At 42.2% G+C, this 17,706-nt stretch overlaps 1 protein-coding gene across 2 annotated transcripts in view; it reads left to right on the forward strand.

The window, feature by feature from the left end:
* ITGA2 (integrin subunit alpha 2) overlaps positions 1–17,706 on the forward strand; it is a 148,801-nt gene that overhangs the window by 97,384 nt on the left and 33,711 nt on the right. For both annotated transcript variants that reach the window (XM_075541024.1, XM_075541025.1), the window contains exons 16-21: positions 207–346; positions 11,056–11,207; positions 14,284–14,394; positions 14,893–14,975; positions 15,403–15,544; positions 17,560–17,652. In XM_075541024.1, the coding sequence (XP_075397139.1) occupies positions 207–346; positions 11,056–11,207; positions 14,284–14,394; positions 14,893–14,975; positions 15,403–15,544; positions 17,560–17,652 (721 nt within the window). The remainder of the gene's footprint in view (positions 1–206; positions 347–11,055; positions 11,208–14,283; positions 14,395–14,892; positions 14,976–15,402; positions 15,545–17,559; positions 17,653–17,706) is intronic.

Consider the following 17,706-nt stretch of genomic DNA (forward strand, 5'->3'; position numbering starts at 1 on the left):
TTACCTGAAAGCCCGCCTGGGCTCAAAGGGACACAATCCCTGCAGTCTTAGAGCTGTCAAATATAAAATGCTGCTAACGTGCTTTGATTGAGCTTTGAGAGAACAATCTGAGAATTCTGACACTGGGACCTTGATGTAAGGTGTAGAGTGTGTGTGTGTAGTTCAGCTACAAAGACCATCTTTCGATTTTCGTTTATGCCTGCCAGGTCACAGAGCATTGCTGATGTATCTGTGGAAGCGTTTTTCACACCAGAAACAATCACTTTGTTCAACAAGAATGCTGAGGTCCTCCTCAAACTCTGTTTCAGTGCAAAATTTCGACCTGCTCAGGGAAACAATCAAGTGGGTAAGTAAACCTAAAACCATCTCAAAAGAAACAGGTGTGTGCTTTGAGCTGAATCCTGAATAGATCCTACATTTTGGATTTACAGTCCAAAGGAAGTATAAGTCGGCACTTGCGGGTACTTAAATTGGCATACATTCGAAGGCTGGCAATGGGTAATTGGTCCGGAGAGAGTGGTTGCTATCGCCCTCTCCTCGGTTCTGGATGATGACACTCTGCCGGGCCAAGTCAGAATCTCTAAAACATATCCTGGGACTCTCCCAAATCGATCCTGCAAACTCTTCTTACCCACGGTTCCTTTACTTGGATACTTGGATATTCCCAGATTATTCAGGATTGCAGGAGTACTGATTAATGGAATGCGTGTTGGCTCTGCTACCATCTAAATTGAATGTATCCACTAAAATATAACATATTATTCCTGATTGAAGCATGAAATAATGAAAGAGAAAATATAAGACAATATGCAGTTTGTGCCCAGTGTTTTAAATCTGATAAATAATTTATCAATGTGAGTAAAAGTCTGAAAGGTGTCCAAGCAGATGGGGAAGCGTTAAGAAGACGCTATGGAGCAAAGCCAGCTCTTCATTGGGTCCAGCCAAGTCATCATTCATGATATGAAGCACGCAAGTTATATTTCATTAGAAGCTTGTGATTAGTTGCTTTCAGATCAGCTTTGGTTCATAATAACCTCACATAAAACAAGAGGACCTCTCAGCTCTGCGACGTACTCGAGTCCCTAGTTGTGGCGATTGTGTGGTGGCTGTTGGGTGTCCTTGAGTGGGCTCTGACACATAGTGCCCCTCTGCACGACAGAACACACCCCGGCCTGGCCTGTGCCATCCTCACAGTTGTTCCTGTGCTAGAGCCAATGGGTGCAGCCACGGCGGCTACTGGAGGACCTTCCAACTGGAGGGGCTCAACTTCCAGGACGTTATTGGGCAGCAGTCTGTTTTGATCCAAAGAGTTTTCATATATATATATATGATCAGTCAATGAAAACTAATCATAATATATATTTTATAACACTTAACTTTTAAAATAGAAGCCACAGTAATTTTAATAATAATGATTAACATTTGTTGAAGATTGATACGTCAAATATTGACAAATACTTCACATCTGTCATCCAAATTTATCCTCGCAAAGTCTTTTGAAGTAGGTATAATCCCAAACCCAGTGATCAGACTAAGGAAATACAGTTCAATAAAAAACTTGTCCAAGTTCTTATTGCTACCAACTGTTTTATAAAAAGTACTTTTAGGTCCCTTCTCAGAGCACTTTAAATTTCTGTCGTTTTGAGATAACAAGCTTTCCCTAATTGCCTTTTCAAGCAAGGTACTTTTTAAGGTACACATTTACAGTTGTTTGAAATGCTTGTCATTTGCTTTATTATATAGAATAAAGTGAATGTCTATGAAAAAATAACAATTTAACTTTTATTGATTGCCTTGATTAATAAGCATATTTGGTGCCTAATGATTTTCAAATCACTACTTTTCCTTTTATTATTTTCTAAATTGCCATTATCCATCCACCATTCAATATTACATTGTATCTATTATATATTTCTTCTATTCCTTATTTGAATTGGAAAGTTTCTCTCAAAAACTGGATGCCTTTTTCCCTCTGCTTTTTTAAACAGATTATCTATCTAATATGAAGGCACCATCCATATCTTGTTATCATAACCTTGATTAAATTAACTTTTTAATGAAAAACTTTAGCCAAGATTAAGTATTTATTTCATATTTGACTTATTTTCTCACTTATTAAAATTTTAAATTATACTCTGACCCTGAATGAGAAAATTATATCAACAATAGAAGCAAATTCTAAAGACATTAAAGAATATTGTCTAATTAATTATTCACATTTCACCCCAAATTCCTTCCTTTTTTGTCTCTATCAGAACTTCCTTCAATAAAAAATATTTGTTATGTTTCAGGAGCTTAACTTATATGTTTTTTGTGTGCCACTTAATTGGTTCAGGGGAGAACCATTTAGGAAAGATTAGAACTACATCATAGGGTTTCCTAGACTGAATTATCTCTCTTTTTAAAACATTTTAATTAATTTCATTTTCTTTCAAATCATTTTATTGGGACCGAATCCAAACATTTCCTAGTTCGATCATATCAAGCAGTATTGTGCAATTGCTACCACAATCGGTTTTTAATCATTTTCTTCCTGCCTATATTCCTTATAGCTGCTCCTTCTGCCCACCTCCAACACACACCTCTCCTGCTGTACTCAAGAAGGCGACCAACAAAGACAAAATACAACAGAGATAAACCCCAAATATGAAAAAAGAAACACCGAAATATTAAAAACCTGCACACAGTGTACCAAAAGGGAAATCAAATGACAAGGTCTTAACCATTCGAGTTAGATTTATCATTTAAATCCATTGCTGTCATCTCTCCAATACTCTCTGTGTGATCGCCAGGTTATTCTCACCCCTCAATTACGGTCAGAGAGAAATCACCGAGACTGATTCTCTGTGTGCATCCTGCACATGTTTGTTGGTCTTGCACTGGCATCCATAGCCTCTGCATGACCGAATCTCACAATTTAAACTCTGATGCTATTCCCTCTTTCATATTGAGATTATATAATTTACAGTCCTTGAATCACAGATGTTGATGTGTTTCTTCCATGTGGGTTTAGTCTATGTCTCACTTCAATGACTGCTTGTTTTAAAACAAGCCTTTAACACCCCAGATGCTGTACTTTCTGAGAGCCAGACACCATCTAGTCTCTTCACCACACTTTGCTATAGCACCCATATCTTCTATGTTTTCTTCATGAGGGAGAATGTTGAGTAGGCTTATGTTGTAAGAACTAATTGTTCTTAGATTGGAGTTACCCAATATCCATTCCTGAATCTGTTTCTTATTTGCCTCTGCTTCACCTTAGAGGCATTCTTGTAATTTTTTGGTAGAGGATTTTATTGATTATCTCCCTGGAGTAGGAAGACCTCCTGTTTGTAGTATCTTTGATTATAGCCCATGGTAATAATTTTAAAACACTATTGAGAAAGGGAGACTGAGCAAGGGTAGGCTAACTAAAAATCACAATGCATGGACTATTGAGTTGTACAGAAGAAATCCTTATATGACTGAACACTAAACTTCTCAGTAATATTCCCTGACAATGTCAGACACGGGTCTGCCAGAATAAGACATACATTAAGAAAGGCAAGTGGGGATTGCAGTAGGAAATAAACGTTAGTCCCCCCACCAACAGATCAATAATCTTAGTATAGTTGTCTGCTTCTTCACACAGCATATAATTTCAATCTTAAGTCTTCAGGTTGCAGGAATGTTTGAGGTACAGCTTAGTTCACCTAGTGGGGTTTCAATGCCACATCCCTCTGATAGGACCTTTGGAGCAAGTTGTGCACCTTCAAGATCCAGGGTTCAGTGTCCCAGTGTTCTATGGCACATGGCTTGGGTCCCCAGGGAGTGGACAGCAAGTCATCCCGATGTAGCCTATTAGGAGCGTAGTACCAGGCACACTCCCCTCTTAGGGTTTTTAAAAGTATTATCAACCACCCCCCCCCACTAGAAAGTTGGTTCTCCCCTGTTTTCTACCAACAGACATGACCTTGTCTTCTCCAAGATGTGTCTGCGCCCATTCCCTGCTCCTGACTTGACTTTCCCAATAGTATCCCTCATGTCGGCTGGTTCTCAGGGACTTCATCACACTTTTGCATGGCAACCACTAAGCTAGCAGTTCTCAACCTGTAGGTCGTGACCCCTTTGGGGATCAAATGACCCTTTCACAGGGGCGCCTAAGACCATCAGAAAACTCATATTTCTGATGGTTTTAGGAACCGAGACAGCGCTCTTCTGTCTCCAGGCGGGTCTGCCCACATGCAGATACGCCCACATATGAGCCCCCTGCGTGAAGACTGTAACCCATGCTACACCACGCTTCAAACAAAATTCCATTTGTCATTAGAAATAAATATTGCACAACATATAATGACATATTATCTTTGTGATTAATCAGTATGCTATAATATGTTCAATTTGTAACAATGAAAATACATCCTGCATATCAGATTACCATTCAAAAAAGTAGCAAAATTACAATTATGAAGTAGCAATGAAAATAATTTTATGGTTAGGGGGGTCACCACAACATGAGGAACTGGACTAAAGGGTCGCACCATTAGGAAGATTGAGAACCATTGCACAAAGCCCTCCTGTCCTCCCCCTCTCTAGAACAATCTAATCCAAGCACACCCTCCAGTGAGGACCCCTGAACCAGAGTGGTCTCCAAGGTGCCCCCACAGGGGACAGTGCACAGTTCAAAGCACCAGTCAGGCTCTCTACCAAGCTTCCTGGCTGCCTGACCGCAGACTGGATGGCCTGAAAGCCTGAACCGGCTCCCCTCCTGGTGCTCACTCCTACAGCCGTGAGCTTACACAGTCTTTGTCCTCTGGGATTGCCTAGCTTCACTCAGCATAATCATTTCCAGATCCCTCCATGTCATGAGCTATCTCATGGTTTCAGCACTGTTTTGGGGGTGCATGTTTTCCACCGTGTACATATACCACAGTTTTATGGTTTTGTTTTGTTTTAATTCATTCTTTTTTTAATCATTTTATTGGGGGCTCATACAACTCTAATCACAGTCCATCCATCCATCCATTGTGTCAAGCACACTTGTACATTTGTTGCCATCATTATTCTCAAAACATTTGCTTTCTACTTGAGCTCAGTTCCTCATTTTTCCCTTCCTTTCCCCACTTTCCCTCCCTCATGAACCCTTGATAATTTATAAATTATTATTATTTTGTCGCATCTTACACTGTCCGATGTCTCCCTTCACCCACTGTTCTGTTGTCTGTCCCCCTGGGAGGGGATTATATGTGATTGGTTCCTCCTTTCTACCCCACCTTCCTCTTACCCTCCTGGTATCGCAACTCTCATTGGTCTTGAGGGGTTTATCTGTTCTGGATTCCCTGTGTTTCTAGTTCCTATCTGTACCAGTGTACATCCTCTGGTCTAGCCAGATTTGTAAGGTACAATTGGGTTCACGATAGTGGGAGAGAGGAAACATTAAAAAACTAGAGGAAAGTTGTATGTTTCATCGATGCTACACTACACCCTGACTGTCTCATCTCCTCCCCGCCACCCTTCCATAGGGGATGTCCAGTTGTCTACAGATGGGCTTTGGGTCCCCACTCTGCACTCCCCTTCATTCACAAGGATATTATTTTTTGTTCTTTGATGCCTGATACCTGATCCCTTTGACACCTCATGATCACACAGGCTGGTGTGCTTCTTCCATGTGGGCTTTGTTGCTTCTGAGCTAGAAGGCCTTTAAGACTCCAGACACTGACAGAAATTTAGTCCGTTTCAAACTTCTTGCTGTTGGGAATTGTGCTACAATGAACATGAGATATCATATGTCTATCTGTGATCTGTCTCTTCTTTCTTTGGGGTATATGCTCAGCAATGGCATTGTTGGGTCCCATGTCCTTTCTATTGCCAGCTGTTTCAGGAAGCACCATGTTGATTTCCACAGTGGTTGTACATATTTTCAAGCCCCCTAGCAGTGTGTGAGTTCCAATCTCTCTACATCCTCTCCAGCATTTGTTATTCTCTGCTTTGTTTTGTTTGTTTGCTTTTTTATCGGGCTATGGTTGTTGGCATTGGATGGTATCTCGTTGTTGTTTTGATTTACATTTCTAGGTGGCCAGTGGATGAGAGCATTGGTGTCTTCTTTTGTAAATTGTGTATTCACGATCTTCGACCACTGTTAAGAGGGTTATTTGTTTGTTTGTTTTCTTGTGTGCTTAGAGTGTTCTATAGATTTTAGTAATTAGTCCTTTGTCCATTATGTAATTGCTAAGCATATTTTCCCAATCTATGGGCTCATGTTTTAAGATTTTAATAACGTCTTTTGATTTACATAGTGCTTTTTTGGTGGACTTGACTCTATCCAGGAATACAGTAAGTTTTATTACACCTCATGCTTTTACTGACTTAAGAAATCTCAGGACTTTGCATCTGAATAGCAACAGATTGACTAAAATTACAAATTATATGTTCAGTGAGTTTCACAGTCTCCAGCATTTGATATTGAACAACTGTCCGTTGACTTTGGTTTCTTCTACAGCACTTGAGGGTGTCTTTGCCTTTGAGAAGCTGGATTTGTCCTATATCAATCTTGAAACAATTCCTTGGGATGCTGTTGAGAAGATGGTTGCTTGCACACGCTTAGTTTGGATCACAATATGATTGATGACATTCCTAAGGGGACTTTCTCCCACTTGCATAAGATGCCTCAGTGAGATGGAATATCACATAGTTGGCAGAAGCTACCAGGTGACCCTTTCTAGTGGTTTACATTTAACAGGTTCCACCCATCTAGTTTGTCTCCTACTGTGTGTGCGTCCTTTGTTCCCGTGTATGCCCTGTACTAGGACCCTTATATTTGTCTCAGTTTTCTCATTGATGATCCTGATAGCTTTAGGTCTCTGATCGACCTTGAGTGTGTTTTTGTGCATGGGTATGGGTTTTATTTCATTCTTCTGCAGGTAGATTTCCATTTTAATCCAGCACCATTGGTTGAAGAGGGCATCCCCTTCCCATTTAATGTTTATTAGGCCATTGGCGAAGATCAGTTGTCTAGACGCGGTTGCTTTGATTTCTGGATTTTCTATCCTGTTCCTTTGGTTTTCTATCTATCATTATAACAGGCCCTAGCTGTGTTGACAGCGGTGGCGTGCAGTAGGTTTTGAGGCCAGGTATGCAAGACCACCTATTTTTTTTCCTTTATGAGAAGTTCTTTGCTTATCTTGGGCCCCTTCCCACTCCATATGAGGTTGGTAATGAGTTTTTCCATTTCTTTAAAGAATGATGTTGGGATTTGGATCAAGATTTCATTGAATATGTAGATTGTTTTAGGTGGTCTTGACATTTTTCACAATACTGAGTCTTCCTTTTCATGAATTTGGGATATTCTTCCTGTTAGGTGAGTCTCTTTTGGTTTCTTATATTAGTGCTCTGTATTTTTCTTTCATTGACTAATCACTGGAAGTAGAGTGGCAGACCTTGAGCCCGCTAGTATTTCAGGTCTGTACAAGTGATATGGTTTTCAGTGTCTTTGTAACACATGGACCAACACAGTGTGGCAAACTGACAGGTGGGTGGCAGTGATTAAATGGTGTCTCCTTTCGTTGACTGCTTCAAGGGTCCTAACATCATGGCTGACACATTCAGCTTCTAATTATTTTTTGGAAGCCTGCAGTTCCACAGGTTTTCCATCGAGTGGCAAGCAAAGTAATTTAAAGGCCAAAAAGTACAGAGGAAAGTTATTTTCCATAATTCATAACAAGAAAAGAATTGGTATGAACACAAAACAGAAGTTAAGCTCATGCCCTGGCAAGCTTTTTCTATTTTCCTCTCCATGAAAAATTGTTCCTTGCAGGTGCTCAAGCATTGCCCAGCACTGAGTAGCATATTTCACAGGGCTGCTTTGTATCCGTTCATTCGATGATCCTTGAAAGCGGGGTCAGAAATATTGCTGTATAAATAAATATTATAATAAACGACTGCTTGACCTAAAAGCTAACTTTGAACATGTATGGTTAGTTGGTGGAAACAGTCGACTGGCCGGCACTATTGACCTTGACATTTAGATGGCCTCATGTGTCTTCCGTTTCTTGGCTGTGCTTTTTCTGTTGTCTTACACTTCAAGAGGCTGCATCATCAGAATTCTCTTTCCATCCTCTCCCTTTCTGGGCCTCCGAGTTTCTTGCTTGTTGGGTGAGTAGTTTCCTTTTAAATCTTCTTTCTCCACATCCCCAAGACCACATGGAGAAGCCAGTCATGATCATCTGTGACATTTCTTCGAAATAATAACATGTATGGCACAAATCGCATCTTTACAACTTTGAAAAGTGAATTCTATTGCTGGCTTGTTTTTTAGTTTGTTGGATACCAATGAGTTGGTTCCGTCTCATAGCGGCCATGTGTACAACAGGGACTCCCCCTCCTGCGCCCTCTGCATAACTGGTGTTATAGTTGAGCCCATTGTTGCAGCCACTGTGCCCGTTCATCTTGGTGACGCTCTTCCTCATTTTTCATGCCCTGAGACTTTGCTACATATGATGTCCCTTTTCAGGGACTGGTCTTTCTTGATAAAGTGTCCAAGTCCATAAGATGAAGTCTCACGAACCTCACTTTTGGTTCCCTGTCATCAGTATTTTTAAAAATCATTTTATTGTGGACTCGTATAACTCTTATCCATCCATCCATCCATCCATCCATCCATCCATCCATCCATCCATCCATCTATCCATCCATCGTGTCAAGCACATTTGTATGTTTGTTGCCCTTTTCATTCTCAAAACAGTTGCTTTCTACTTGAGCCCTTGGTATCAGCTCCTCATTTCCCCACCTCCCTCTCCATTCCCTCCTCCTTCATAAACCCTTGATAATTTATAAATTATTATTATTTTGTCATATCTTACATTGTCTGATGTCTCCCTTCACCCACTTTTCTGTTGTCCCTCCCCTAAGGAGGAGGTCATATGTAGATCCTTGTAATTAGTTCCTCCTTTTTCTACTCCACCGTCCCTTCACCCTCCCGGTATCGCAACTCTCAGCACTGGTCCTGAAGGGATCATCTGCCCTGGATTCGCTGTGATTCCAGTTCCTATCTGTACCAGAGTACATGGTCTGGTCTAGCCAGATTTGTAAGGTAGAATTGGGACTATGATAGTGGGGGGGGGGGGGGAGGAAGCATTAGCGAGCTAGAGGAAAGTTGTATGTTTCATCATTGCTATACTACACCCTGACTGGCTCATCTCCTCCCCACAGCCCTTCTGTAAGGGGATGTCCAGTTGCCTACAGATGGGCTTTGGGTTCCCAATCTGCACTCCCCTCATTCACAATGATATGATTTTTTTGTTCTTTGATGCCTGATCTCTTCACTAACCTCACTTCCAAGGAGTACTCTGGCTGTCCTTCCTCCAGGACAGGTTTGCTTGTTCTTTTGGCAGTCCCTGGTACTTTCAGTATTTTTCTTATCAGCACTATAATTCAATTCCATGGATTCTTTTTCAGTCTACCTTATTCATTTTTCAATTTTACATGCGTATCAGGTGATCACAAATACCATGGCTTGGGTCCGGTGAACTCTAGTCCTCCCAGTGACGCATTTGCTATTCAACACCTAACGAGACCTTCTGCAGCATCCTTGCCCAATGCATTGCATCACTTTTATTTATTCACTGCAATGTTTTCGTATTTATTGAATCAGATGAATATTCCAATTTAAAGTTAATTATATAGAAATGCTATTTTGCTTATAAGACTGCATAATTTTTAACCAGCTGCTTGAAATCAATGAAAAAGTTATATTTTAAAGTAGCATAATGGAATTGGTTTGAGAAGTATATTCAACAAAAAATTCCAAATGAAGTTACCCAAATATATGACTAAGCCAGATTCTCGCTCTCAATTTTGGACATGTGACCAGCAATGCTACCTTGAAAGACTAGTTCTTATAGTTTGAAGACACTGACTACACACATCAATTTTTATTGCATTATTATTTTAAAATTTTTTCATTTTGACTTCCCTTGGTTAGTTTCATTTTAAAAATAAAGAAACAGAGATTCAAAAATTTTAAGCAAAGTGCTCAAGTATACACAGCTCAAAGTGACAAATTAGAATTAAAACCAAGTTTTCCTGATTCAAACCCTATCGCTACAATGACCAGGCCTTTCTGTGCCTGTTCACAGAGTAGAGTTAATCCTTGCAAGAAGTATTTAACCCTCACAAATTCATGTAATCTGATTTCAAAAATACCCTAATATGAACACTTGGGCAAATTTTCAAGCATCTTTTATTCTAGTGTACTATATGAGAAATAGGCTCATAATATCCACTTTCCAGGATTATTATAGAATTTATTCCAGATGCTACGTCAACATGTATCCAACGGTAATGTTTCCGGGAGAGACTGGCAGCATTAGCCCCATTCTCCTGGTTCTTGTTAGCTCAAAAGGCATTCCTATGCAAGCTAGGGAAGCTTTTCAAGTGAGTGGGTGAGCTCATTCGAGTTGCATCAGCACGGATCACGCAGGTGAGCACTCCAGCCAGTCTGCAGGCTACATTGGATGGAAAGTTATTTTCCCCTCATCAAAATTCATCTGCCAAAGAGCAAATGCTAGTGAGAGAAACGCTCACACTGTTGGTGGGTCTCTAACATGGTGCAACCCCTGTGGACAATTCAATGCTGCTTCCTCAAAAATCTAGGAATACCAATCCCATATGATCCAGCCATCCCTCTGGATGATGACACAGAGAGATAGGTGTGCACCCACGTTCATCACAGCATGGTTCACAAGAACAAACAGATGGACACAGCCTCAATGCTCTCAGTGGAAGAATGAATCCATAAACGTAGGCACACGCATACAAGGGGAGACTGTGTAACATCAAAGAACAAAACAGCTCAGAAAGTAGAGGAACCTGGAGGACGTTTTGATGAGTGAACTTAGTCAACCGCAAATGGACAAATATTGTAGGAGATAATTATTGCAGGAACTGTTCTAAAAAGCTAAGAAAAGAGTTTTACACTATAAAAAGTATTTGATGATTTGGAAGGGTGGATGGAGAAGTCATTGACTAAAAGAAAAAAGATTGATCCGCAATAATATTTCCATATCGTTTTTATCATAGGCATTACGTATAACATGACCCTTGATGCAGACCGATTTTCATCCAGAGTGACCTCCAGGGGATTATTCAAAGAGAGCAATGAAAGGTACCTGCAGAAGAACATGGTAGTAAGTCAAGCTCAGCGTTGCTCGGACCACTTCATCCTCATCCAGGTGAGACCTCAGGGTCGTCCTTTCCCACCTCGTTCCTTCTGCTTAAAGAACAGTGAAGGCCTAAAGGACAGAATGAATGCTCACAGGTTAAAAAGTATTTGCCATCCTAATTAATCCTAATAATTAGAATTCTAATTATTCTAGTAATTGCTTACTTGGTAGAACAGGAGATCTGTTTCCTTTATGAGACTATTTAGGATCCACTTCAATTATGATACAACTTAGATGCATCACATTTCACTTGGGATTACAAGTCAAAATCTCCTCTAAGATACTTAGAGAAGTCAAAGACAGATGCTTTCCTAAGTGCTTAACAGGGACATCTTTCAAACAATACATCCCACGTTGACATCTTCCTACCAGGGAAAATGCGTATGCATTTTCAAGCTATTGGAAGGAGCGGTTGCAAGTGTGGTTTCCACCGTTGGAGTGAAGGCGATCGAGGCCAAGACTGGGGATTATGAGACGTTTTGTTGTTAGGTTCTCTTGAGTCAGTTCTGACCCACAGCGATCTTAAATAGGCACAGCAGAGTGAAACCCGGCCCAGGCCTGCACCATCCCCAATTGCTCCAGTGTTTGAGCCCACTCTTGCAGCCACTGTGTCCATCCATCTCCTAGAGAACCTCCCTCTGTTTGGCTGCTCCGAACTTCACCAAGCATGATGCCCTTCGCCAGTGACTGGTCTCCCCTGGCAACATGTCCAAAGTATGCGAGATGAAGTTTTGCTTTCCTGCCCTCTAAGGAGCTGTCCTTCCTTCAAGACAGATTTGCTTGTCCTCTTGGCAGTCGCAGTACTTTCAATATTGTTCACCAGCACCACAATTCAAATGCATTCGTTTTTCTTTGATATTCTTTATTTAATGCCTAACTTTCACACGTGTCTGAAGCAATTGAAAATATCATGTCTTGGGTCAGGTGCACGTTAGTCCTCAAAGAAACAAGAGATATGAAATAGGGTTATTTTTTTCTAATCTTACGATGGAATTCATACGATGTTTTAAACTCTCCCCAAGTATGAAAAGATGCTTCTCAAGGGAAAGCTTTCAACAGAAAATACATTTTTAAAAGATATGAACATCACTCCTTTGAAACCACATGATGAAATTTCAGAGTGTCATTTTAAAGGAATCGTTTAAGAACTCACCTAGAATTTTTAGCACGGTGGTTCTCAGAGATTAAGGTTCATAAGAGTGGCTAAGAAAACAATTATAAAATAACCATTCTGCCCCCCCCCCCCGACATTTGGTCTCGAGGGGCGGCTCAAAGGAATGTTCGTGTCTGCGGCACATATCCAGACAGTCCTACTGTAGACGATACAGAGATGACATTTCAAAAGGTGCTCATGACAAAAGGTGGGAAAGCACTAAGTCAATGGCCTGGGGAATGAAAGCCATCTCAGTTGTTTTATATTTTGTTAGGTTTGTTTTATATTTTGTTATTGTTTATGGCGCCCAGGTTATTTTTGTATGGTTAAGTGGTAATTACACCCAAGGCTATTGAGTTGATTCTGACTCATCGCCTCCCTATAGGAGAGAGTAGAACTGTTCCAGAGGGTTTCCGACACTCTAGGTCTCTATAGATGCAGACAGTTTCCGCTTTCCCTCACTGAGTAGCTGCTCTGTAATCAGCAGTGCAATGCTGAACTCGGGGTGCCACCAGAGCCCCTACGTACTCACTGTCGCTCTCTCACTGCCATCACCGACTCAGTGCCGGGTGACAGTGACCCTACAGGACAGGGCAGGACTGCCCCCTGAGTTTCCGAGACATCCATTGTTTATGGGAGTAGAAAACTCCATCTTTCCTCTGAGGAGCGGGGGGTAGTTTGGAAGCACTGTCCTCGGGGCTCATCGCCCAACTGATAAGCACTGCGCCACGCTCACCGTATAGAGTGTTAAAGTGGAGGAAGTGGCTTCCATTCTCTCGTGTCCACGTACAAGTGTGGATCAAATGACACCAGTTGCCCTTTGTAGGGGGCACAAAGACAGCCAGTCTCCCCACCCCCACCCCCACCCCCGCCTCTATCTCTCTCTCTCTCTCTCTCTCTCTCTCTCTCTCTCTCTCTCTCTCTCTCTCTCTCTATCTATCTATCTATCTATCTATCTATCTATCTATCTTCATTGTCATATGTATAAGGAGCCCTGGCAGTGCAGTGTTCAAGCACCCCACTGCTCACTAAATGTCTGGCAGCTCGACCTCACGCGCCCCTCTAAAGGAAAATGAGGTGGCAGTCTGTTTCCTTGGAGATGCCAGCCTGTGGGGTGGTTGTGTTAATCTTGAGAATAGCGGTTCAAGGAGGAAGTGCCTGCTGGTCTGCTCTGTAAAGATTGCATCCCAGAATAGATGAGGCAGTTCTGCATCATAACACACGAGACAGGAGGAGTGGAGCTGACTCAACAGTAAGGTTTGGGTTTGGGGTTTCCTTTTTTTTGGTAGTCTGGTTTTCAGATCATCCAGTCTGTCCATGTCATCTAAATGTTCAGAATGACTTGTGTACTTCTTTTTTAAAATAAAAAATCACCTTTACTGGGCTCTTGCATCTCTTATCACGGTCCGTACATTCCTCCAGTATGTCGAGCACATCTGCACATGCGTCGCCATCATCATTGTCAAGGCGTTCTCTGCCCACTTGAGCCCCCTGACTCAGCTCCCCATTTCTTCCCCCACCCACCTGTGTACTTCTACTGACATTTCCCATCAGCAAACTACCAGTTGGTACTCCAGAGTTTCTCTTTTGTACTTCTTTCACAGATTTATTGGCATATAATTCATGCTTGATACAATTCAGTCATTCAATCCTCTTGATGCTGAGTTGTACAATCATTGTCTCAGTCGATTTTAGCACACTTCCTTCTTTCTTGAACTTATTGTTACTAGGTTTTCTTACCGAACCTCGCTCACCTCTCTATCATGAGGATGTTGAACACAGGCCAAGGAAAGCAACACGTTTGGGTAATTCAAGAGATGGTTATTCCACATGAGCTAGAGCTGAGTGTAAATAAGTTGATGGTCATTTTCTTAACCAAGTAAACTGACTGAGTCTGTGTGTGTGTATTTGTGTGTGTGCACATGTGCTTAGGAGCCCTCTGATGTTCTTAGCCCTTTGGATCTGCGTGTGAACATCAGTCTGCAGAACCCTGGCACCAGCCCTGTCCTTGAAGCCTATTCCGAAAGGGCCAAGGTCTTCAGTGTAAGTACAGTTGGCCTCTTCAGGTTTTAGACATGCTAAGCAAGTCCCAGATGTAGCCTTTCTATTCTTGGGTTTTATTTGTAAATGAAATACAATGGCATACGTGAAGGTTCATTAGAATGCAAAGTCCATGAAGCAGAGTTTATATCTTGCATGTTCACTCTTCTAGAGCAGCTCCTGCTGTTTGTAACCTTTTTACTGAATTGATCCATTACAATAAAGTAAATCCTGTGCTCACCACCCGCTCAAGATTATCAAACCCCACCAGTGCTTATGCCCCCTCTTCTGCCATTGTACTCACTTTACACCCCCCTATTCACCCCATCCCACCCCCACAGGTCTTTAGGACATCGACACACTTGTTAAGTTGTACTTGACTCGTCTTTGAGCTGTATGTCAATGGCCTCCTATTGTATGTGTATTCTTCAGCAACTAGCTGTTTATGAAGCAAATCGCTAATAGAGGGTTCTTGGGGCGGGTTGCTTTGCTCTTTTGTAGATTCCGTTCTATAAAGATTGCGGTGATGATGGACAGTGTATCGCTGATCTAATTCTAAGTGTTCAGCAGCTGCCAGCTGATCGGTAAGTTGCATTTCAAAGCTCGGTGTGCAATACCGAGATAGAAGATACAGCCGATAACCTTCCCCATGAAAATAGCTTTTCTAGGAGAGAAGCCCTCATCCCTGGAAGAGGCTTGTCTCTATCAATCGAATGCAATTTATGCCGTTTACATAGAGTATGAAACAAGAAGTGTGAAACAATGTGGACAGGGATGGTTCCCTTCCCTGTTTATACTGTCTCATACACTTATGAGCAGCAGAGGGGGAGATAAAGTATATTTGTTTACTATAAATATAAATTTAATCTGAAGATAGCTTCTGAATAAGCAATTATAAGTGTTTTTTATAATTCTAAAGAGTTCCTTTGGAGGGAAAAATGTTTAATACTGGCCTTTCCTCACCTTAATGTTTTTGTGGGTTTTTTCCTTCTACCTTTGTATTTTTAACAGCAAGCAGCCCTTAATTGTCAGCAACCAAAACAAAAGGCTAACATTCTCAGTAACACTGAGAAACGACGAGGAAAGCGCCTATAACACGAGGATCGTTGCTGCTTTTGCCGAGAACTTGTTTTTCGCGTCTTCCTCCGTGCCGGTAGGTGCCTGTCGTCACGGCGTTCCCTGCGAGCGTCACGCCTTGTCTTCCCAGGGCAGGCTGCCCGGGGCTGAGCGCGACTCAGCTTTTCTTTCATGCAAGAGCTCTGGCCTGGCGGCCTCATAGCCACGCTCTCCGCCGGTCAGTAGTTCAAAGGATCATCCTGTCTGCGGGAGGAAGACAGACTTTCTGCTCCCAGCCAGGGTTTCCGCCTCGGCAATCTACAGGGGCGGCTCTGCCGGTTCTGTAGCGTTGCTGGGAGTCAGAATCAACTCAATGGCCATGGGATTTTTTGAGTGTCCATGCAATTAAAAGAAGGGCTGGTGGCACCGTGGGTTAAGCGTCGGGCTGCGAACCACGACGTCAGTGTGTTTTCAAGCCTCCTAGCTGCTCAGCAGGCAGAAGAAGAGATTTATAGTCCCAGAAACCCGATAGAGGGCCGGCTCGGTTGGCATTTACTCCTTGGCAGATAGGCTGGGTTGGTCGGATTATAGCTTTTACAAAACACACTGCTCACCTGTCTCCTGCAGAGTGGCTAGTGGGCGGGAAGGTTAACCTTTCAGTTAACAAGTCCACACTTACCCGGTGCAACAACGCACCAACTACAGCCTAATTGATTTTGACTTGTATCAACTCTCTAAATCTTCACAGGAGCAGTAGCCTCACTTCCTCTCTCAGGCAGGCCAGTGGGTTTGAACAGCCAACCTTGAGGTCAGCAGGCCAGTGTTTCCCCAATAGGGCCACCCGGCTTTATTTGTGTAAAAGTGGCTTTTAAATACCCCCAAACCTACTGCCACCAAGTCAAATACGATTCATCGCCACCCTGAGGAAGACAGGAGAATTGCTCCGTAGGGTTCCCAAGACTACAAAGCTCACTAGTAGGGGTTCGTTCAATCATTTCCCAGAGAACAAATGTCTGTAATATTAAGCGGCAGGTAGGAGTTGTCCACGGCTCCTATGTTCTTAACCTGGGAACTGCTTGTCTGCAAAACTCCATTCATCAGGATCTATTCTAACGTTGTGACTCCTAACTAGTTAAATCACAGGCGCACACACCCTGGCTCTTATTCTTGACCAGTTCTGCTTCATAGCCCGGATCAGATTTTCCTTTACCCCAAGACTTGGCCGCAGTCCTGTAACCCTGCTCAGTCTTCTGATGCTGCTGTTGCCCTGATGCACACAGAGGCTGTGGGCCACACTTGCCCAGGGGCATCCAAGTCCCCAGCTCAGCCCCAGCTTCGCAAGCAGAGGTCTCTTTGCAGCCAAGACGCTGCATTCCGGCGGAGCCAGTTCATCACATTCACTTGATCACCATACCAGAGACACGCTTGACCAAGAATGTCCCCCGCCCCACCCCTGCCACAGGCAAGCAGAGGGAAAGAAGGAAAAACACAAACTCCCCCACCCCATTCCACCCCAAAGGAGTCTCCCAATAGAAAGATTTTTTTTAATGATTTCCTTTACTTGAAATTTGAGCAATTGTGATTTTTAAACATATTCTGACTGTAGTGTTTTAATTGCCTGTGATGAATGTCAACTTCATATCTGAAGGAGGAAAATAAAATCGAGGAAAATACAGATTAATTCTTGCCATGATTTGAAATGTGAGGGTATACCGTTATAGGATTTCATTTTCTTCCCTTGAAAGAGACCAGCTTCAAATCCCTTCAGGCAAAAAAAAAAACGTATATTAAAATCAGCATTTCTGACTAGTGGATGAAAACTGTGTTTGTGGTTCTGAAGTATAAAAACTATGTGTACTTTCTGGGAAAGTATTTCAGATTTGACTTCTCCTTTGGCTTGTTGGGAGTTCTGGTCCTCTTTATGGTCGGCAATAAAAGTAGGATAGTAGTCAGCTGGACAGTCCTCATCGTTTGAGTCTTTGGAGACAATAAATTAATTCCATGGGACCAGCCGTCCTACAAAAATGTCTGCGGTTTGCACACTTCCCAGCAAATGTCTCCGTACACAGGTGGGTTAGATGCTAATTGGTTATTTTTTTTTATCCCATTCAGGTTGATGGGACTGAAGTCACATGTCAGGTTGATGCAGCTCAGAAATATGTTACCTGCAATGTAGGCTACCCTGCTTTAAGGGGCGGACAACAGGTACGACCTGCATTTCCTCCTCTGATTCATGTTCATCTCTCTTCAGTACTAGTA

Source organism: Tenrec ecaudatus, chromosome 2 (genome assembly GCF_050624435.1).
Source record: "Tenrec ecaudatus isolate mTenEca1 chromosome 2, mTenEca1.hap1, whole genome shotgun sequence".
In the NCBI taxonomy this organism is placed as follows: Eukaryota; Metazoa; Chordata; class Mammalia; order Afrosoricida; family Tenrecidae; genus Tenrec; species Tenrec ecaudatus.